General features: G+C 36.6%; 1 protein-coding gene across 2 annotated transcripts in view; it reads left to right on the top strand.

The window, feature by feature from the left end:
• The window catches only part of LOC124555073 (glutamate receptor ionotropic, kainate 2-like), a 512372-nt gene that overhangs the window by 250672 nt on the left and 238334 nt on the right, over positions 1–23366 (top strand). For both annotated transcript variants that reach the window (XM_047128860.1, XM_047128861.1), the window contains exons 6-7: positions 5701–5842; positions 16302–16469. In XM_047128860.1, the coding sequence (XP_046984816.1) occupies positions 5701–5842; positions 16302–16469 (310 nt within the window). The remainder of the gene's footprint in view (positions 1–5700; positions 5843–16301; positions 16470–23366) is intronic.

Consider the following 23366-nt stretch of genomic DNA (forward strand, 5'->3'; position numbering starts at 1 on the left):
CGGACGCCATGTTGGCAAGGAGTTTAATTTCAATTAACTGTTCAGAACATATTGCAAGTACCTATGTATATGAAAATAAAATAAGTCTTGACTAGTGGACAAACTTGTAGAAAGTACAGAAAACTGGTTACTTCTGGGTGAAGCAATTCTTCAGAAATAACACACACACACACACACACACACACACACACACACACACACACACACACACACACAGATATATATTTGAATAATATACTGAATATTTGACATTTGAATAATATACTGACAAATATGTTTTAGATCTTTACTATGTAGAAAATGTTAAGTGTTTTAAAAGATATCCTGAGGTACATTGCTTGTTAGGGATAGATTCATGGTGTCATGATTTTGATGACAGCTTGCCTATGAAACTTGTCAGTCTTGTGTAGTTTCCTTTGAACATTTTGATTCTTCAACAGTTTTAAATGAAAGTATAATTTACTTCTGTTGCTTCCTTTTCAAAATAATTTGTAGGCTGACAGTACTCATAAATGATTACTTGCAAACAATAAAACAGGTCTACATCTGTCTGTATATACATCTCCACTCTCCAAACCACCATGAAGTGCATGGCAGAAGGTACGTCCTATTGTACCAATTGAAATGAAGTGAAATGATAGTATGAGGATTTCTTCCCATTCAGTTCACATATGGAGTGCAGGAAGATTGAGTGTTTGAATACCTCTGTGCATGCTGTAATTATCTAATCTTATCTTTACAGTCCCTGTGTGAGTGACATGTACTGAATTGTAGTGTATTATTAGAATCATCATTCATTTGTTACTAGATTTTCTCAGGATAGTTTACATCTATATTCAAGAATTTGCCAGTCCAGTTTTTTCAGTATCTCTGTGACACTCTGATACTCTCCCAAGGGTCAAACAAATCTGAGACCAGTTGTGCTGGCCCTTTCAGTAAACTTTCAGTATTCCCTTTTAGTCCTATATGGTACAGATCCCATACACTTGAGCAATATTCTAGAACTGGTTGCATGAGTCGTTTGTAAGCAATCTCTTTTGTCAACTGATTGCACATCCCCAGCATTCTACCAATAAACTAAACTACCACCTGCTTTACCCATGACTGAGCCTACATGATCATTCCATTTCATATCCCTACTATGGGCTATACCCAGGTATTTGTGTGACTACATTTTTATCATTTTGTGAAGCACACAATTTTACATTTTTGAACATTTAAAGCAAGTTGCCAATATTTGTACCACTTTGAAATCTTCTCAAAATTCAACTAAAGATTTATGCAGCTTCTTTCAGACAGTACTTCAGTGTAGATAACTGCATCATCTGCAGAAAGTCTGAGGTTACTATTAATATTGTCTGAAAGGTCATTGATCACACAAAGTTACTTCTACATCTGATGATGACTCTCTATCTAAGACAACATGTTGCATCCTTCCTACCAAAAAGCTCTAAGCCCAGTCACAAATTTCACTTGAGATCCTATATGATCATACTTTTGACAATAAGCATAGGTATGGTACCGAGTCAATTGCTTTTTGGAAATCAAGAAATACTGCATCTAAATGATGGTCTGATCCAAACCTTTCAGTATGTCATGTGAGAAAAGTTCAAGTTGGGTTTCATGAGATCAGTGTTTTTGGAATCCATACTGGTTGACATGGAGGTGCTCATTCTGTTTGAGCTGTTCAGTTTATTCCTTGTCATTGCATGGTATGGATCACAATATGCTAGTTTATACATTGATCCTCTTGTTGAATGTTTGTGTTCTATGTTTTTTTAATAACTGTTATATGTATATCATTTTCTGCTATTTTGTTCTTCCCCAGATAGTTCTTCTACAGTAGGAAGTATACTGTAGTTACAGGTGACAAACCAGCTTTTATGTCCTTTTCATATTACATACATTTAAAGTCTTTTTGGAACTTTGTAATTGTTGTGCTGATCACCAACATTAAAATTAGCTATTTATTTTTACTAATTCTACATAAATTTTCTAACTGTATTTCTCCTTTTGACTTTTGTGCTACTGATCACAACATACACAAGACATGAGGCTTAATGCAAGGCTAGATTGTCTCATTCCTTTTTTTTAAGTAATGAGTTACACATTCTAATGAAATGGAGAACAAATCATAATTTACACACATACACACACACACACACACACACACACACACACACACACACACCCACACAGCTGTATGTTGTATTCAGTCTGAAAATGCCATTTACAAGGATTAACAAACATATTAGGTTTTTAGTTTGTGTACTTCATGGATATGTTGAATTAATCATACACAGTCCACATGTCCACACATTTGTACATCAATTCCTTCCCCTTCTCAAACTATTTCTGCATTTTGTTTTCTGTCCAGAAATGCAGGGGCTCTGTCAATTTTCATAGGAGCACAAGAAAATATTTGGAAAATCAATGACTGCTGTATAATTAATTTTTTAAAATTTTAATCTTATCTTAGCATACTCATAGTTTCTGAAATAAGTGTTAACTAATGAGAGTACATATCTCAGCAATGTCCAGTATAAATAAATCTTTTATTAATTATAAATCAGTCAGGTTGAAACATGCTGATTCATCAACATTTTCATGGTAATTTTTATATCTCACACCAAATTAATAACAAAATGTTTTCCATTTACTTATTATAGTGTGCATATACAGTGCACCTGTCTTATAAGAAAATTTATTTCATTACCTACAAAATAATATGTTGTATAAATATAGCCTCCTAACAGGTGCAATCATTTCTACAGGTATAAACATTTCTGATAACTTTTGATTTTTTAAAACATTTTCTGTATTGTTGGATTAGAGAATTATTTATTTATTTATTTATTTATTTAACCCACTGATCATATGCAGTACAATGTATAAGATGAGACTGGACTTAACCCTAATCTTTACAAGGAACATTAACCAAAATTATATGTAGGCTTACATAACATAAATAACAAAAGTTACAAATCATATACAGGATGTCCTATTTATCTTGACCACCATGAATAACTGTTTGTCCAGATGCAAACTACAAAATGTTTCAAGCAAATGTTCTTTAGCCATCAGGGGCACATCAATCAGCATGATTGCCTTCGTTGTAGCTTTTTTTTTTACGAAAATATGAACAGTGATATGACTTTTCTAAATTGCACCCTCTATTTTTTATTTGATAATTCATTTCCTCTCCTAAAGGCTTATTCAAAAATGTATCACAGTGTACCATTCACTGAAACACAATGTCATTAATACATAACACAACATTGGCTGTGATGCTCCCAGCACTTAGTGCAGGTACTCGGGGTAATGGGACACATCCATGTGCAGTCGTTGACAGAGGACAAATGTAAACACAATTAGAATGCACACCTGTCATTCTGTCAACCATCATCAGTAGAAGAGTTGTGTGAGTAGAATGTACACCAACGAAGAGAAGGTAGAAATACTAATCATCTATGGGAAATGTAAGTTAGAGGAACAGTAATTGCAATAGAGTTTTCTTACATACGGGTACATTTAGTACAGTAGTTTAGTCCTTTTAAATACTGTTGTGTAGAGTAGGCATACAGTAAAGGCTGTTCTTCCTACAAACTACATCAAATAACGTTTCTTTATTGTTGTTGTTCAAGGTAGGTGAAATGCTGCGCAAAAAATGGTTCAAATGCCTCTGAGCACTATGGGACTTAACTTCTGAGGTCATCAGTCCCCTAGAACTTAGATCTACTTAAACCTAACTAACCTAAGGGCATCACACACATCCATGCCCGAGGCAGGATTCGAACCTGCGACCATAGCGGTCGCGCGGTTCCAGACTGTAGCGCCTAGAACCGCTCGGCCACGCCGGCCAGCAATGCTGTGCAGGCAGCAGAACTGTACAGAGAGCTATATCCTGACAAGAACCCACCTTCCCAATGGATGTTTTCTCATCTTGTTGCGGTGATTCAGGAAACTGGAAGTTTCAACGTACAACAATGCAATCATCGTAGCACTCGCACAGATGAACCTGCCAAAGTTACTGTTCTTGCTTCCATTGCTATGAATCAACATATGAGCACACAACAGCTTGAACATGAGATTGGCATTCCTAAAACCAATGCACATAGTATTCTTATATGTCACCAGTTCCATCCTTACCATGTACACCTACATCAAGAATTGCATCGCAATGATTTCCATATTAATGTACAGTTCTGTCAGTAGGCACAGCAGCAAATCCAAAATTTCTGCTCCAATGTTCTATATACCAATGAATGTTATTTCTCAAACAAAGGACAGGTAAATACAAGGAGCATGCATTATTGGTCCAGTGACAACCCACAATGGCTTAGACAGGTGGAACATCAGCATCAATGGAGAATTAATGTCTTGTGTGGGATGCTTGGTGCTACAATTATTGGCCCTTATTTCATCAATAGTAGTCTAAATGGAACAGTATATGCCAACTTCCTCAGACAAATTCTTCCTCCCCTTCTGGATGGGGTGCTGCTAAGAACCAGAATCCTTATGTGGTATCAACAAGATGGATGTCCAGCACATAATGCCTTGCGTGCACGTCGTGTTCTGAACTGAGGGTATCCTGCCTGATGGATTGGTCGAGGAGGAACAGTTACTTGCCCTGCTAGGTCTCCTGATTTAAATCCTCTGGACTTTTTTTGGGGGGGTGCATTGAAGATGTTGTCTATGGTGATAGTCCAACAACTCCAGAGGACATGCAGGAAAGTATCATGCTTGCTTGTAATTCTCTGCAGCAGGCAACACTGGAAGCAGTAAATAATTCTTTCATTCAATGAGTGCACCAGTATATCAGTGTCCAGGGTCACCACTTTGAGCACCTTTGAATGTTCTACTCCAGGGAAATGGTACAAGAGAGTCAAAGTCAATTTTGTGTTGTGTTTATGATTGATTTTAATTTGTTTTCTGACAACTCCAGCAAGAGGAGAAATTTGTGATCCTGGGCTCAAAGTCAATGTTGTGTTATGTAATTGATAATGTTGTGTTTCAGTGAATGGTACACTGTGTTACATTTTTGAATAGTTCTTTAGAAGAGGAAATTCAGCACCAAATAAAAAATATGGGGTGCCATTTAAGAAAGTCATACCGCTGTTCATATCTTCATAAAAAACACAGCTACAATGAAGGAAATCATGTTGCTTGATGTCCCATGATGGGTAAAGAACATTTGTTTGAAACATTTTGTAATTTGCATTTGGACAAACAGTTATTTAGGGTGGTCAAGATAAATGGGACACCCTGTATATTGAAGTTCATGTACAAGTTTACTGAACAGAAATAGTGATACTGTTTATATTCTGTAATAGATCTTTCAAAAACATCATTTTTAGTACACATATCATTTTCAGCTTATTGAATTCCCGTATAGCATGTACCTTTGTATTGGCTGGGAGTACATGGAAGTTACCTTTTAATCTAGTGATAAACATTGATTGTACCATGCCCTGTGGAGAGTCTCACACATATCAATGAACAGTAGGATAAGTGCAGATGTGAATCACTCTCCAGCTTGATAAATAAGTGTATCAGTTTTTTACCATATAAGAAACACATCCCTGAAAGTCATTCTTGTTTTCCTGCTAAGCCTTGTGTTTGAAATACAGGGAAATGCAGTATTTAATGTCTTATATGTTAAAAGTATATTTTTACCATTTTTAGTTTTGTTTCTTACAGGCATGTCTTGCGTAGAGTGAAAAGATCAGGAGAAATAAATTTCATCTTAGACTGTTCAATTGAAACTTTACCTGAAATTATGAAACAAGCTCAGCAGGTTGGTCTTATGACAGATGAATACAACTTCATCATAACAACAATGGTAAGAACACAAAAAGACATGATAGCTGTTTCACTATAAATTTAAGTAATGTGTTTTGAGCTTCATCTTTAATATATATCCCCTTATTACACTGCTTCTAAAAAGTAGTTTCCACTTGAATATTATTCTGGTTGCATTATATAACATTTGTTCCCAATCATGTTCAAATTATTACATCATTTAAAAACACTAGCCACAGCTCCTTCCCAACAAGATTGGAAGTAGAGCATCTCTGAGATGCAGTTTTTGTTTCTGCTTAAATAAAACCAACTACTAAATGAAGTTTGTCTTGGATGCAATTAAACAATACATAGTAGTTGACTGCATCAAATTTAAATAATTCTTCTATTTTTACAAAATGTGCTATTAAGTGTACAGTAAACAGAATTTGGCAAATACCATATTTATAATGGTATGAGAGTTCATTGTGATTAAAACAAATGATTTTTGATGTCTTAAGGTTGGTATATATTCTTTAAACCAGTCATTTTGTTCTTCAGCCACATGTGCATATTAAATTATTTAGTTGGAGATGGAGATGAGCACTCTCATGTATTATCCATCATTTTGTAATTCAAGAATTATTTTCTAATATTGTGAGAAGGAAAGGTGCTACTCACCATATAGCAGAGATGCTGAGTTGCAGATAGGCACAACAAAAAGACTGTCAAACTGTCAAACAAAGCTTCAGGCCAAACAGATATTCAGCAGAAATTGACACCACACACACACACACACACACACACACACATACAGTCTCTGGTCACAAAGACTAAGTCCATTTCATGATCACAGTACATGAACTATTTATTGGCTCAAAACAGTTCAGAATTCAATGTGATGATTTATAAACAAACACATGTGAGATAATTAACAGATACTCATACTGTGTCTATCCTCAGTTCCATAATGCAATCAGAAAAATTTAAGGCTACCATAGGGGCTATTCACTGACATGACCAAATGTCACATATTATCACAGCCAGGTTTGCCATCAACCTGATCTCAACCTAAAGTGCCGTCTTCAAGATCTAACAAAAAGTCCTGACTCAATTCCTCGAGCTCTTCACTTGAAAAGATGCCTCTGTATACTTGACTCCATTTGTGTTTCATTACTGTCTGCTTTTCCATTGGCTGATGGCCATCCCCATTAAAAATACATTATTCTTAAGTTCTGCAGACATGATTTGACTCAACATGACCACTTCTCACCCTAAACTAATATATTACAACAATATTTAAATAAACAAATGTCATAAACCTCATTTAAATTAAGTATAAATAATAGTTTGTTCATAAACAAACACCAGTTTTGTGCAATTGCAATCACATTAAATGACAATATATTGTTGCTATATATTTCTTAAAAAATTATATATGCCCTATTAAGCATTTGATGCATCATCCAGATTTCCTGTACTGGAATTTTCCCCATTTCTGTCCAAGCCTTTCTACTCTCACCTGGGCTCATCAACAACAGTCACTGCATCTGAACCACCACAGCCCTTTGGCAGTCCTGGGACTATCTTCCAGTGATCAGCCTCACAAGAAAATTCATCTCACCTCATAATAATTTCAGACAACTGATTAGCTATCCTAACAACACAAATGTTACACACCTCCACTTAATGTGGTACAGTAGCTTGCTAACTCAGCACATTAAGCCACGCCAAATTTGACATACTTGCACGATAAATAAATACACAACATAAATAAATAGTAGGTCATCATGACCTTACCAGAACTTGAACAGCTTTGAATTTTTCTGGCAGGGGAGATGTGCAATATTCTGCTGTTGGCTTTGCCATTTGTCCTCAGGCTCAAAATGGTGGCACCAAGTAATGTCATGATGACTTTCTTCTTTGACCGCAGGGGCCCTCTGTTCATTGAGTTGATGAAGCAAGAAATCACAATGAATGCACAGCACTGTGAAAACACTTTGCAGAAACTGTGACATACCATAAAGTAAAAATGCCCAGAATTCTGTTGGACTCAATCATCCTGTTGCACAACAACATCTACCACAACACTGGCAGTTGGAAGAAGGCTACACTTCACTGACTTGATTGAAAAGCACTGCAACATCCTACATACAGCACAGACCATTCACCATGTGGTTTTCATATCTTTGGCAGCCTGAAGAAAGACATGCATGGACATTGGCTTCAGCAGGACAAGGAAGTGCAAGGGTGGGTGCAGTTGTGGATCCATCAGTGGTTAACAGGAATCTTGTTTCGTACTGGGATAAATGTCTTAATGTGTGTGGTGATTGCTTTTGACTCAAGGGCATCCATATGATCTGAGCCCATTGAAAACCTATGTAACACTGACTTTTAAACCATTTTCTTGAAAGAAAAACACCTGACTACCCTGTATTTTTGCCTTTCCCTGAGAGCTAGGGCAGGCAGGCAGCACTCCGCCCTTCCATGATCCCATTGTGGCAGGTGTTTGGTTTTCATTTCACTGCCCCTCACAGCTTGGTCCTCCAAGCTAAGCTATGTTCCTAAAGGAATACTTATATATACACAAACACAGGTGTGCAAAACTTAAGGATGAAAGTAACTTCAACAGATGTGTTACTTTCAAGTAACATAGCTTGGTGAAACTTGGACCATATGTTGAAAGAACTGCTACAGTATATTATAGAAGGTAGCTGAAAGACATACATAATAAGAAGAGCAGAAATAAAGATTTTATTCAAAGACAACAATTACACTGAAGTTGCCTCAATTTATGACAGTCCCCTGGACATTACAGAAGGCAGTAAATTGTTCTTATTAGGATGTGTGATCACTGTGAATCACACTGACTGCTCTGCAACATGCTCCCATGCTGGCCAGAAAATTGGTATGGAGTTCTTGTGGTCAGAAATTCAATTTCTCCACCAGTTCAGTTGACAGCTGCTGGATGGTCGTTGGTGTAGGTGGACATGCTACAATATGCCTCCCCAATGCATCCCACACACACTCGATGAGATTTAAGCCACTGGAATGGGCAGGCTAGTCCATTCACCAAATATCCTCTCACTCTAAGAGCTGGTCCACTTGCACTTTTCAATGTAGTTACACATTGTCATCCACAAAAATGAAGTCAGAGCCAAATGCAACCCTGAAAAGATGCGAATGGGGAAGGAGTGAAATGTCACAATAACATTGGCCAGTAAGTGTAATGTGTTGAAATGTTTGGAAGTCAGTATTCCCCTGCAACATTATGCCACCCCACACCATAACACCTGGACCACCAAAATGATCATATTCAACAATGTTCTTGTGTACATTCCCTGTTCCCATTCCTCGCCGTATGAGCATACAGTCAGAATCACTTCTCATATCGAATCCTTTCCCATCTAAGAAGAGCATGTGATCCCACTCCTTGTTAGTCCAGTCCTTATGCTCTAGACACAATTGCAAATGTTGCTGCCAATGTACAGGTGTCAATGAGACACAACACACTGGTTGTTGGGCAAAGAGACCAGGCTCATGCAGTTGCCATGCCACTGTGAAGTGTGAGATTGTGTGCTTTGCAGCCCTGTGAAGGCACTCCTGTTAAATGTGGTTGCCATTGACCCACTGTTTTACATGGGTCTCTTTTTGCCCATTTCACAGTGTAGTGGTCATCTGTTGCTGTAGTTGACTGTGGCCAACCACCTCCTCCCCTTTGGGCAGTAGTGGCTGTGGTTTGGAACGATCCCATGCACATGAAACAATGCTGTGAGCAACACCAAACTCTTAGGCTACACTCATTACCCTTAGTCCTTCTTCCAGTTTCACAGTGATTCTTCCCCATATGAAGCCATCCAGATGTTGTCTCTGTACCATGTTGTAATGGAGACCACCACCACAGTGCACTATAACTTCTCACTGGTTGACACACACTGTCTTCTCCCATTCCTTCAACAGCCTTGTGCTGTGGAAGCAGCCCCATTTGGCACTACAGTCATGCTGCCTCTTGGTATGTAATGTCTCTCTTTCATTCAATTACACCATGTATTTAAGAGGAGGTATGGTCAATATTCAGGGATGTGACAGAAATGTTCATTTGAAGCAATAAACTTCATACGGACATATGCCCTATTCTGAATTATTTCTGAGGTAGAACTTATTCAATGTCAGTTTAGAACCTTTTTCTTGAATATCTTTAAAACTGCAGTCTCTAGTGAAAACACATTGAAATACAAAATCAAACTACATTAAACTTCCTACAAAAAAGGTCCCATTCATTTTTTCCTCAAGGGCTAATAATTTGCACAAAGAGAGCAAGAGTATACTGAAAATCACACATGATATGCATGCACTGTAGCTTAGATAGTTCTTATAGGCCAATTTGAGGTAGTTTCCTGACTTGGTAGACCACAAGTGTCCTACATCAAATTGTGTGCCTCGTTTCCTCTATACTACAGTGGTACGATGTAAACAATGACAGTATATTGAATAAAATAGAAAATAAGTAACAATGTACATAATATGTTCTGCTTGGGGGACCAGGATTAATTCATTTATGATTAACTGAAAATTTTGCTTCACAATTGAATCTGACACACACATCCAGGATGAGCTTCTTTGGGGCCTATGTGCCTGGGTATCACAGGATCAGCATTTGGCCCCTTTTCCTTCTTGTTTGCTCAATATCCATGTTACCACATTTAGTCAATAGAGAAAGTGAGAAATGAATCATGTGTGTATTCACTGGAGCGTCTTGGTAGGACAAGGTGCAGTGTAGATGCTCTCTTTGACTTTAGGCTTCAAATAGAGTTGACAGGTTCTGCTGTCTGCTTCTAGCCTTGTTCACATTGACTGGCTGCCAGCCACATGAGCTTGAACCATGTTCTCTCCCTATTCCATTTAATTTTATTGAAACCTCTTATACTGGCAGTCAAACTCTACTTCCTCCCCAGGGCTGGCCCATCTGTATCCCAATATTGAGAATATATTACAAATCAGTGAATTTCACTCTTTAAGTTCATAAACCTCCATTCTGAAGCCTCCTGTCCCATCCTAAACAGTCTCCTTTTCTTTTATGCCTGCACTTTTTAAAACTTTATGCTCAAACTCCACATTATATGGGTATGAAAATTTATAACAAAGTGAAAGGATGAGAATTGCTCAGCATAACTTTAGAAACACTGAAAAAAAACCTTATATGATAAACTAGTGCAGAAATGTTAGTATTCATACAAGAATTCATAAATGACAACCCAAAAATTTTAGCAGGTGAGAGCAAGTAGCTAGGACTGTTAATTTTTAAAAATTTGTTACTTTTTAAGAAAAATTATTAATTGCTTAGTAATTAATTATTCAGTACCATACATTACCCACATCAAAAAAAGTTTTGCTCCCATACCTCTGCTACATGAAGCTAACTTCATTTCAAGGATAACTATACATCACTCAGTCTCAATGGTTCTAAGAAATCTGAATTTTATTACATAAAATGATGTGGAAATTATTTGACATGCTTCCAAATAAATGAAATTCTGAAATACATTACTGGTAAATATATTTTGATATATATTTTATGGCGGCTCTGCTTCAGAACATTTAACTCTGTAGTGTTTAGCTTCCACAGAGAATTTTTTATTGATTGATATGCTCTCTGGTAACTAAATGGTATTACATTGTATGGAACTGGGGACCTAGAAACGATGGAGAGGCTTTGTCCCCACCGTAGCCGGCAGTGGTACACAACCTCACAACAGGCTACAGCAGTCCACTCACCCCACCTCCGCCCCACACCTAACCGAGGATTATTGTGCGGTTCAGCCCCCAATGGACACCCCCTGCCCCCCTCCCCCTGGGAACGTGTCTCACACCAGACGAATGTAACCTCAATGTTTGCGTGTTAGAGTAATTATGATGTACACGTACGTGGAGAAAGTGTTTGTGCAGCAGTCGCCAACATAGTGTAACTGAGGCGGAATAAGGGGAACCAGTCCACATTTGTCGAGGCAGATGGAAAACCACCTTAAAAAGCCATCCACAGACTGGCAGGCACATCAGACCTCGACACTAATCCACTGGGTGGATTCGTTCCAGGGACCAGCATGCTTCCCAGCTCGGGAATCAGTGCATTAGACCACACAGCTAACTGGGCGGGCTAAGTAAATAGTACTTGTCGAGAGTTTACTTGGAAAATAAAACCCACAGAGGGGTCCCTGAAGCAAAAAAAGTATTCTTGTTTACTAAGGTAGAACATGTGCATATTTGGACTTGGAATTACACCTCTTTGTTGGCAATAAGAAGGGCTATGAAAAGATTATGAGTCTTGTCACAGTCTGAATAGTGTCAATTCCCCTTCCAGCAGTGTAGGTTTGGAAGAACCAACATACCTGTGCAAACAATGGAAGAATCAACAGGATCACCAACACAAACTTCAGGTGCAGCAACAGTGATCATGTAATTTCAAAACATAGCCATCAAACCTACAACTACTGCCTCTTGCATTCATCAGCAGCAGCAGCAGTAGAAACTTCATCTGCTGTTGAACTCCCATCAGTGGCTCGAGAACTGTCATCAGTATTAGTCCACCCGCAATCTTTAGCATTGCAAGACCCTTCACCACCTGATGTGTCTCCACCATCATCAGCAATAATAGAGGCAAGCAGAAGAAGCACAAGAATCAGGAAATGCACGACTCTACAGGATTTTTGGTACTTGGTCTCAATTCCAGGACTGGCTTAAGTCAGAAACCTGCAGGTACTCTTCCTACAATCTCTAATTGCAATTTGGAACAAAACAGTGACATCAGAACAAAGAGTTTAGGAAATGACAAACTTCATTTTCACCAGGATATAACGGGTATAAGAAACAAACTGGACCAGTTGACTGTTTGAATTAATGACAGAGCAGCTTATTACACTAGGAACTGACTGGATAAAGGTGGAATAATAATGTATATTAAAAATAATATAGTGTACAGCCCCATAGATGTAAGAAATTATTGTATCAGTCAACATTTTGAGGCTTGTTGCAGTAAGTCCCATGTTAATACTCTGCTTGTTTATGTGGTTACTGTTTCCAGAGCTCCCTCATGAAAGGTTAGTATATTCCTCAAGCAGGTAGAATCACTATTAACTCAGCTGTTCTCAAAAACCAAAGAAATTACCACTCTTGGTTACTTTAGTGTAAATTTTCTTATTTGTGATAATGACAGAACAGATTATGAGAATGTAATGTGCTCTTTTAATCTGAGAGCACATACTGACTTTCCCACGAGAGTGACAAAGGACTACACAAGTCTGATTGACAATATCTTCATAGGCAGTAACAGAACTGATAACATATGTGTAACACAAATCTTAAATGGTCTTTCTGACTATGATGCTATAAAAAATGTATGATGTAACCCCTGCTAACAGAATAGTTTTATCACTAGATTGTTCAGACTAATCAAGAGTGAAAATCTAGACAACTTCGGCAGACATTTGCAGCATTTAGAATGGGGCACAGTATATAAGGCTAAAAAGTCAACTCTATTCCTGAATGAACTTGTTATCCTTTTTGAAGCTGCATTTCCTAAGAGAACTTCAAGAAGTAGCAACCTTAATGATTACAGGAAACAGTGGCTCAATAACGGAATCAAAACATTCTGTAAGACAAAGAGAATGCTTTATGTTTCACTCAGAAACTCTAACAAACTGCAGGATAAGGAGCACTACAAATTATATTGTAGCATTCTAAGGAATATAATTAGAAAATCCAAATCTGAAATTGACATCTCAAATAATAAAATAAAAACTATTTGGGAGGTAGTCAAAAGGGAGACAGTAAAAATTTCAGAAGATACAGACAGTATCAAAGTGTGCCATAATGGAAGCATTTTTGACAGCAGTGGATAAAACTGGTTGTAAAGGATCTATGTTTGAAGCCATGAACCTTCTTCAAAAAGCAGTGCAGAATGGAATTAGTCAGATATATATGCCTTATATTACACCTGAAGAGATTGAAAAGGTAACAAGCTAAATGGATACTATATCTCTGAAAGTATTGAAGCACTGCTGCAAATTTATTCTTGAAGTTCTCTGTCACACATTTAATGAGTCTATGAAGCAAGGTACTGTCCCCAATAAACTCAAATATACAATTGTTAAGCCACTGTTTAAAAAAGGTAATAAGGCTGAGGTTTCCAACTACCAGCCAGTTTCATTGCTAACAAGTCTTACTAAAACCCTAGAGAAACTTATGATCAAGACAATCGTAGATAATCTTAATAAATTTAACATATTTAATAAAAACCAGTTTGGATTCCAATAGGACATTTCAACTGAACATGCGATTTTATCATTTGTCAAACCAACTCCTCGAATGAATAAACAATAAAATGTCACCAGTTGGAACCTTTTGTGAACTGTCTAAAGTATTTAGATCATGAAATTCTACTTATGAAGGCTAAGCACTATGACTTATGTGGTAAAGTAGGGATGTGGCTCGAATCATATACAGATGACGGAAGGCACAGTGAAATGTGGAGTACAACGGGGCTTGGTGCTTGGTCTCTTACTTTTCCTAATCTTTATCAATCATCTGCCTTGGTGTGTGACACAGAAAGTACACTACACCATGTATGACACAATCCTTATGATAAAGTACCAAACTGCAGTCCATATAACTCTGCTACCACCATATTCAAAGAAGCTCTAGGCTGGTTCACTTCTAATGGTCTGTCCCTCAGTGTTAACAAGACTCACTGGGATTACACATTGACAACACTCTAAACTGGTCAGTTCACATCATTGACCTGTGTAAAATACTGAATTTGGCTGTATGTGCCATTTGCTCAATTTCATCTGTGTGTGACCTGGAAACAATCAAAAGTGTGTACTTTGAATATTTCCATTCACTTATTATGTATGGCATCATGTTCTGGGGAAAGCAATCCTCAGCAAATAAACTCTTTATTGCACAGAAGTGTGTCATCAAAATTCTGGGTGGCATCCACCCTAGATGCTCTTTCAGAAACTTATTCCAACAATTGGGGATCTTCACCATGCCATGCCAATACATTTTTTCATTATGTGCCATGTGAACAATAATTGTCCAATGTACAGAACAAACAGTGAGTATCATGATCATGATACAAGAAGTAAACATGATCTTCACAAAGATATAAAAAATCTCAGTATGGCATGGAAAGGAATACATTGTCCAAGCATAAAAGTATACAATAAACATCAAATTCATGTTGAATCAGTCATTGGGAATAACACTAAATTCAAAAAACAGCTAAAACTTTACCATTTGTATAGTTTTTTTTATTCTTTACAGGAATTTTTTTTGACAATATGAAATAATTAGTGAAATATGCCAAATTTTAAGCATTCTTCTAAGAAATGTCTATGTAGCACTGTACATCAATTGTTGACATTGCTTTTTATATGAATTAGAATGTGAGACATAAATTGTTTGGGTAATCATCAGTACTAGTATGATCTACATTGCTATTTTAACAATTGAACCTCTTGTATATATTTACATAAGATTTAGATTGTGAGTTTCATGACCATTTACATACAGTTATTATTGTAATAATCTGACATGTTCTACATCCTAGCAATGCACTCACATCAAGGATCTGTGAAACCTGAAAATAAATAAATAAATAAAATAAATAAATGCACCTGAACAAAACATCAGAAATGCCATGTGATTATGACCTCAGAAATGTATTGTAAATAAAAAACTTGCGTTTAGTGATTGATTACATTGTGGTTGTGGTTTCCTTATTCTCTCCAATGCTAAAAAAATGTTCAAATGTTCCTCTGCCACTTGTAACCACTTGAATTTTTGGATTTTACCTCTTGTAACAGTGCCCCCCCCCCCCCCCCCCCTCCACCCCCAAATCTTGCTAATAGTCCAGACCACATTCACTTTCATTTTACATTGAGATATAGGCCATCTCGACCACATGTATACCATTAAATGATCATTACTATAAATGAGAGAAATTTGAACTTATACACAGGCCACTGACTATTTTTCTCACCAAGCATTAACAGCTAATGGAACAGAAGAGAAAATGGCAGAGGGGTAGTGGTACATGATGTAGTATCTACCACACACTTTAAGGTCACTTTTGGGGTATCACTGTAGGTATATATCATAGAATTAAGTAACATGTGCTCTGTAAAAGTTTCAAGTTGAATATCAGTGGCAATCAAAATCACATTTCACATGCAAAGCTATGTATTTCCAACTAAAGTACACAGGAAGACTCCAGGTCTCTAGACTTATCAGAAGTCTTCAGCACTTGTCACCATAATAACAAAGATGTATTCACAAGGTAGATACCTCCGTATAACTGACAACAATAAGAATCTATTGGCAAATAGAGCTCAGCACTTTTTTCCCTGTAGAAAAAAACATAAATAATGATAAGCTTGTCACAAGTTTTGGGGATGGTTTTGTGAAAACATAACCATGACAAAAATATTTTTGTGATGAAATAACATTCACTGATGTTTCAGGATGTGCATACCATTGACTTGGAGCCTTATCAACATGGAGGGACAAACATAACTGGCTTTCAGCTTGTCGATACCACAAGTGATCATGTACAAAACATAATAAATTCATGGAAGAATTTTGAAATAGAAGATCTTGACAGGCCTGATATTGAACCAGAACAGATTGAAGTAAGTACCTGAAGGGAAGGGAGAGATAACTTTTCAATACAACAGGCTTAATTCATTCAGTGTGCAGAAATCTAGAGGCTTACACAGAAGTCTATCATAAACCCATCATGCATCTGTACATGAATGGAATGAAAGAAAGACCACAATTTCAGTTTTATTTTTAAATGTACTTAGAAGAAGTACCTTTAGTCAGATTTCTAAATTATTACTTTATTATTGCCTTTATTAATAATTCTATGTTATTCAGCAGCCACAGCTGGACAGACAGCGTCAAGATACAACATTATCATAATTTATGAATACCACTCTACTATGATAGTAATTTAATACCACAAGACATATTTAAGTTATAAATTAGATTACAATATCACAACTATAAAATAGATACAAGTATACAATGAAATTAAATATAATGGTTGCTGTTGGAGCCATGGAACTGAGCTGCAGCTCAAGTAAACACTATGCTATTACTAGAGAAGAATTCTTCAATATTGTAGAAGGGTTGCTCTTTTAACTTGCACAAAATAGTTGTTTTAAACTGCTCCCATGATAAAGACTGAATGTGATCAAATAGAGCATTAAACAATTTTAGGGCCACTGCTGGGAAGCTGTTTTGTGTCTTTGCTAATCAACACCTTGGCATGTCGATACTGTCTTTGTTACGAGTGCTGTATTTGTGAACTTCATTTCTCTTACTGTAAATATCATGGTTTCTCTTTATGTGGAAGATGCAGTTCAATATATACTGGCTGTAAACAGCCAGAACTCCAAACCTGATGAAAATTCATTTACAGTGGTCTGTTTTTTTGCTTGAAGTAATGATCCTCATTGCTTTCTTTTGCTGTAAAAGCACATTCTTGCAGCCTACAGAATGGCTCCAAAACAACATCCCATAACTGATGTGGCCGTGGGACATTGCATAGTACACAGGTAGGAGGTACTGTTCTGGTACTATACTTTTCAGTTTCCTCAAGAGATACAGGACCCGTGAAAGTTTGGAACATACATGTTTGGTGTGCTGTTGCCAGGTTAATTTGGTATCAATGAGAAAGCCCAGAAGTTTAACATCTGCTGTGTTACCCAGTGCTCCAGTATTGCTGAGGCTGCTTAGCAGCCTCTGATATTTTCTTCATTACTTTTTATTTTGTTCATGGTAAACCAGGCCTTAGCTTCATTGAACAAGTCTTCTGCTTGTTGGACTGCCTGTTCAACATTCTCTCCTTTTGAGAACAGGGTTGTATCATCCACAAACTGCAAGGTGTGCCCATTGGAGCCTATGACATTTACGAAGATAAGGAACAGCAAGGGCCCTATTACCAATCCATGTGGCACACCGTGCTGTAGCCTCTTTTCACCTGAATCAGCTCATTGCATGGAGACAATCTGAAGATTGTGAGCTTCTTCAATAAATCTGGCATTGCTTTCCTTCTTTGCTTTTTCTGCTTCCTTTCCATAGATGCTTTTGGTCTGTAAATAACCATGGAAGATGGTTGTAAAATACTAACGTTTATGGCTGGTATTTGCAGTTTTGTTGATATTTGTTTTATGTGCATTAGGCTATGGCCTAAAACATATTTCTTTGCCTACCATTTCATTTACCAGTTCCAATGACTATATGTCTTTTGTTACTGTAGTATACTGAATTTCAGTCAATAGAGTCAAGTGTAGTAGATATCTATACCTACTGCAGCTGAGATAAGAACATCCATTGGTAAACGAAGTGAGAGTGTGCACAAATTACAAAATCATAATCAGAATTAGGTTATTTTATTACATATACACATAAATCATTAATTTAATGTACAGATAACTTGTCAATATAACTGATATGACAGAGACACATAGAGTGTCAGGAAATTAGTACTAATTTACAACCAGCAGACCAAGCTTATCACAATACTACAAAGGCAGCTCTTTCAAAATCTAAAAATTCTGTAACTTAATAAAAACAATTTTGTATCAAGATTGGATGTGACTTCCTCTTCAACAATACTATTTCCATATTGTAGAATTTTTTCCTTTTAAACTGTTAGTATTTTTATAGCTATGTACTGCAGAACGTGTGCATAGCAATTTAATATATATTTGTTTCTAAAATCATATTTACGTTGCAAGTGATGGCCTATAAAAATTCTGAATTGTTATCCATAAAGATAAACATAAGTGTAACTACACAGAATAATAAAAATATTTAGAAACCAAATTAGGGGTGTGGCCGAGCAGTTCTAGATGCTTCAGTCCAGAACCGCACGACTGCTACGGTCGCAGGTTTGAATTCTGCCTCGGGCATGGATGTGTGTGATGTCTTTAGGTTAGTTAGGTTAAAGTAGTTCTAAGTTCTAGGGGACTGATGACTTCAGATGTTAAGTCCCATAGTACCCAGAGCCATTTGAACCAAAATAGGGGTGAGCAAGAATCCACCAATTTCTAATGGATTTTTGCAGTAGTAATACTCTGTTTATACTACTTGCATTCCCAAAAATATAATTAAATATCTTACAACAGACTGAAACAGTTGTAAAAAAACATTTTTCATGTGTCCATGTCACTTATGTAGAACAGTATTGTCATTGTGAATCCATAGCCATTAAACTTGTTTTACATGTGAAGCCCGTGGTATTTTTTGAAGAAATATCCCCGTAAATGTAGTAGAATCTGCTTTTCTAACATCCTGATTTTTATGGAAAATTTGGTAGTTATTTGTTTTTTGCTGTTTAGTTTTAAATTGTGTTAGGTGGGTATTTATCATGTTCAGCTTTAATTCACATAGATCAAAACAGTGCTCCAAGCTGTTTAGGACATCTCTAACTTTTTGGGGATCTTGTAAGGCATCTCATTTTCAGTGAGCAGAGATATGCATTTACAAATAAAAATGAGTGGAAAATGATACTTAGGAGTAAATGGTTTATATAAAGCAAAAACAATATTGGGCCAAATACAGAACTGTGTGGACTCCCTGTGAAATACTATTCTAGTCCAAGAAATAATTCCCTGTACCTAATGTTGCAACTACATTTGCTTTCTCTCTGTTAAACGCAATTTGAACTAGTTCACAGCACAACATTTATTTCCATATCTCTTTCTTCATAGATCAGTGTGTAACCCTACACTATTGTGCACGATACTTATTAAAGCCTGTACTATGGTAAGTTGATGGGCTTCACCTTATAAGAAAGGATTTTGGTACATATGTTGACTGCGTGTACCTGAATGGAGGCAAAATCAGACTTTCACCCACTCAGTAACAACAATAATATGTCAAGCTAGTCTGAAGTGCAACTACACTTTAGGACGGACAAGAAACAACACCGCAGATGCTACCAAATTGTTAATAATACGGTCGCCAGCCTAATTAGGCATTAACTGAGTTTCTTCCCAGTACAAGTTGATGTACATTCATACAAAACAACACATAATAACACTAAATAATATGGTAAATCGTGGAACCAGAAAAATCTATTGAACTAATAATTTCACTTTCTGTACTAATATAGACAAACCAAAAATACACAACAATACACTATAATGTTTACTACAAACTTCGTACTGTCTATTGATCTGATTAAAATCAGGCATAGGTTACCCTAGAAATAGCACTTTCAAAACACACATACAATGTCAATTTTGAAAAAGGTAAAACACTAATAAATTATAAATTTTGGTTTTATATCGACTTTTGAATAGAAAAGAAAAGGGGGGGGGACCCTGAAACTGTTATGATAACTGTATTGAAACTATTAACTATTGAAAGCATTAAGCACTCAAGATTTGCAATATATGAATTACTACACTTTTTGTCTGACTTCCTGCTCATTTAACTACCATTATTTTTGTCTCAAATTAATTAACTTCATTGCCAAACCAATTTCAACATCATCTTCCAACTTTGTCAGACCTATATTATTTGCATATTTATTCATTAACAACAAAGTTCTTTAAATATCATTCTAACATAGATAGGTCTGCAGGTAAGTATTATTAACATAAACTTTACATCTTCGTTTTGGGACACTCGGATTGCACAACATGTGGAAAGGACCCTGTCTAGGTTAGTGATGAGGATAATTAAATGATAGGACAGTTCTGGTAAAAGTTAAGTTGTTATTGAACAGTCAGGAACAAAAGTAACACTGGTCCACACGAATACAGTACTAAAAGTTTCAACCTGTTCGTATCGATGTGGCGGTTGGCGGGCGGTGAGATGGCGAGGCGCAGAGCACACATACAATCACAGCTATGGCTCTTGATGTACCGGCACTTTACTTCTTCATAGCGTCGCAATATTTTTCCATTTAGTGCCTATAGAATTTTGCCATGCTGTATAGTCGTCGGAAACGGCACATCTGAGGCTCAATGAAATCACGTTTTCCAGGAGAACCTCCTCGATCCAGAGTGTGTTTCTCAGACCGATGCCCAACTCCGACTACTACTGCTGAGCCCGTTATGCCGTGCCGCGCCCGTGTGCATTTTCCCGCGCTCGCCTGCCATCCACCATTTACCGCTCCCCTACAGACAGGGTATTCACCAAAGGTTTTGCATTCTACATATCCTAATACATTGCCTACGTATGGACCAGGCGCACAATTACAACTTTAACATCTTACAACCGTTTCAACATTTCTTACATTTCCATTTTGTTATAATATTGCTTGCAATTTGACATAAACATTAATATTCACATCGAAAATTGTTTACAGTTTCTTTAACATAATGACATGAAAAGAAAAAAGAAATGAAATCAGAACATTGCTTACACTAATTTATCGAAAATCAGAAGAAAAAATTATTATTTGTACAGTTGTTGTTGTTGTTACACATGCCCCTGTTTCCAGTAAATTTGACTAAGTGCAAATTTGATGGAAACACTAATTTTTATATTTATACAGTGGTTCTGAATCTTTGTGTGAATGTCCCAAAAAAAAATTTACACCACAAACTTCCTTTCACTCACATTATATAGGTCTACACTTTTTAACATATCAAGATCATTTACTTATCATTTACTTAAGTGACTTTGGCACAGTCCATCTCCTATCACAACATTATTTAAATAGCAAATTACTCATTTTTACTAAATTTCTCAAAGAAATAATTTCAAAATCTGGAACACAAACATTTAACTACAAAAGCAAATGCAAATATCTATATACACTATAAGACAATTTGTTGCTGCTTGCATTGAATGGCAGTCCATTTCCTTACTTACTAAAAAAAAAACACACAATAATATTTAGAAAAATCACAACATATATTTGCTGCCTATTATTCAGATTTGGGCAGTCCATTTCGCATCATTTTACCACATCACCTGTACCACACTTACAATTCTCCATTGACTATTTATTTGCCCTCATTGGTGTTTGGCAGTCCTTTATACTATGACTCATATACTGCCCACTTTGTTTTTTGACAGTCCCATCTTTTATTTGGCTTGCAGCATTTACCCTTTCTTTTCATCTCTTTTCTCCATACATCTTTACATTTACAGTACATTTGGTAATCTGAAACTCACATAAGTACATTAGCACACTGATATTGGTACACGTATATTTACAAAGATTAGTTACATTTGGAATAAATTAGTTTCAGCATAAGATACAGCATATTTACTGCAAATTGCTCTCTGAGTGTACTTAGGTCACTCACTCCTAGGAACATACAGTTTCAGGTCCACAACATTTCTTACACCTAAAGGTGTTTTGGATTCTGGGTAGATCAGGTAGTAAGCATTATCGTGTGGAATGTTTTGTATTATATACGGCCCATTGTAAATATATTTAAATTTGGAAATTTCATGGTTCAGTTCACTAGACTTTTCGTGGGTTTTTAAAAGAACATAATCCCCAATTTTAAATTTTGACACTTTCAGGTTTTTTTTCGTGTCTTTTAGATCTAGATTCACCCTTTTGCTTTGCCCTTTTTCTGACTAAATCTTTCTTTTGACTCAACCCCAAACTTGTACAAGGTGGAAACTCTAGTTTTTCCTCAATTAAACTTTTACTTCTGCTGCCTAACAAAATTTCTTCCGGTGGGAATCCAGTAGATTCATGATGTAACGTGTTCATGACATTCTCGAAATCCGATATAAATCTACCCCAGGCTCTATGGTTATGACTGCAGTACGTTCTACACAATCTCCCTATTTCTCGCATGTACCTTTCAACCGGGTTGCTAGCAGGATGGTAGGCTGCGATATATTTAACCTCCACACCATTTTGCTCCATTCCTTCTTTCCAAATTTTGGATATGAATTGGGGACCATTGTCAGATAGTACTGCCTTGGGTTTCCCGATGGTTCTGAAGTATTCAACCATCCTACTAAATACAGCTTTTGCTGTTGCTTTTTTCAAGGGGTATAATTTCACAAACTTTGAGAATATTTCCAAAATTACTTAAATATATGCACAATTTCCCGAAGTCTTTGGGAGGGGACCATACAAATCTACAGATAATAATTCTGGGGTGTCTTCAGGTAATGTACTTTGCATTGGACCTCTACTAGTTCTGTTCGGTACTTTGGCCCTTTGACAGACATCACACGACTTAATTCGTTCATTTACCTTCTTACTGACACTATCAGCAATCACTATTACATTATTCAATTTATCCAAACATTTCTTTGGCCCACTATGCCCCAATGCTAAATGAAAATAATCTATAACATCAGTATCAAACTGGTGTGGCCAACATACTCTCCATTCCTCAGTGACTAAATCCTTCCTCCTATATAAAATGCCTTTAAAGATTTTGTAATACTTCTTAATTTGAGGATACTGCACACTGTCAAAATTTACCTTCACAGATTTCCATGTCGGATCCTCATTCTGATGGTATCTCATATTTTTACATATTTGCTCAATTTTCCTTTTTCCTGAAACCTCTTTCATATACCTTATC

Source organism: Schistocerca americana, chromosome X, assembly GCF_021461395.2.
Source record: "Schistocerca americana isolate TAMUIC-IGC-003095 chromosome X, iqSchAmer2.1, whole genome shotgun sequence".
Lineage (NCBI taxonomy): Eukaryota > Metazoa > Arthropoda > Insecta > Orthoptera > Acrididae > Schistocerca > Schistocerca americana.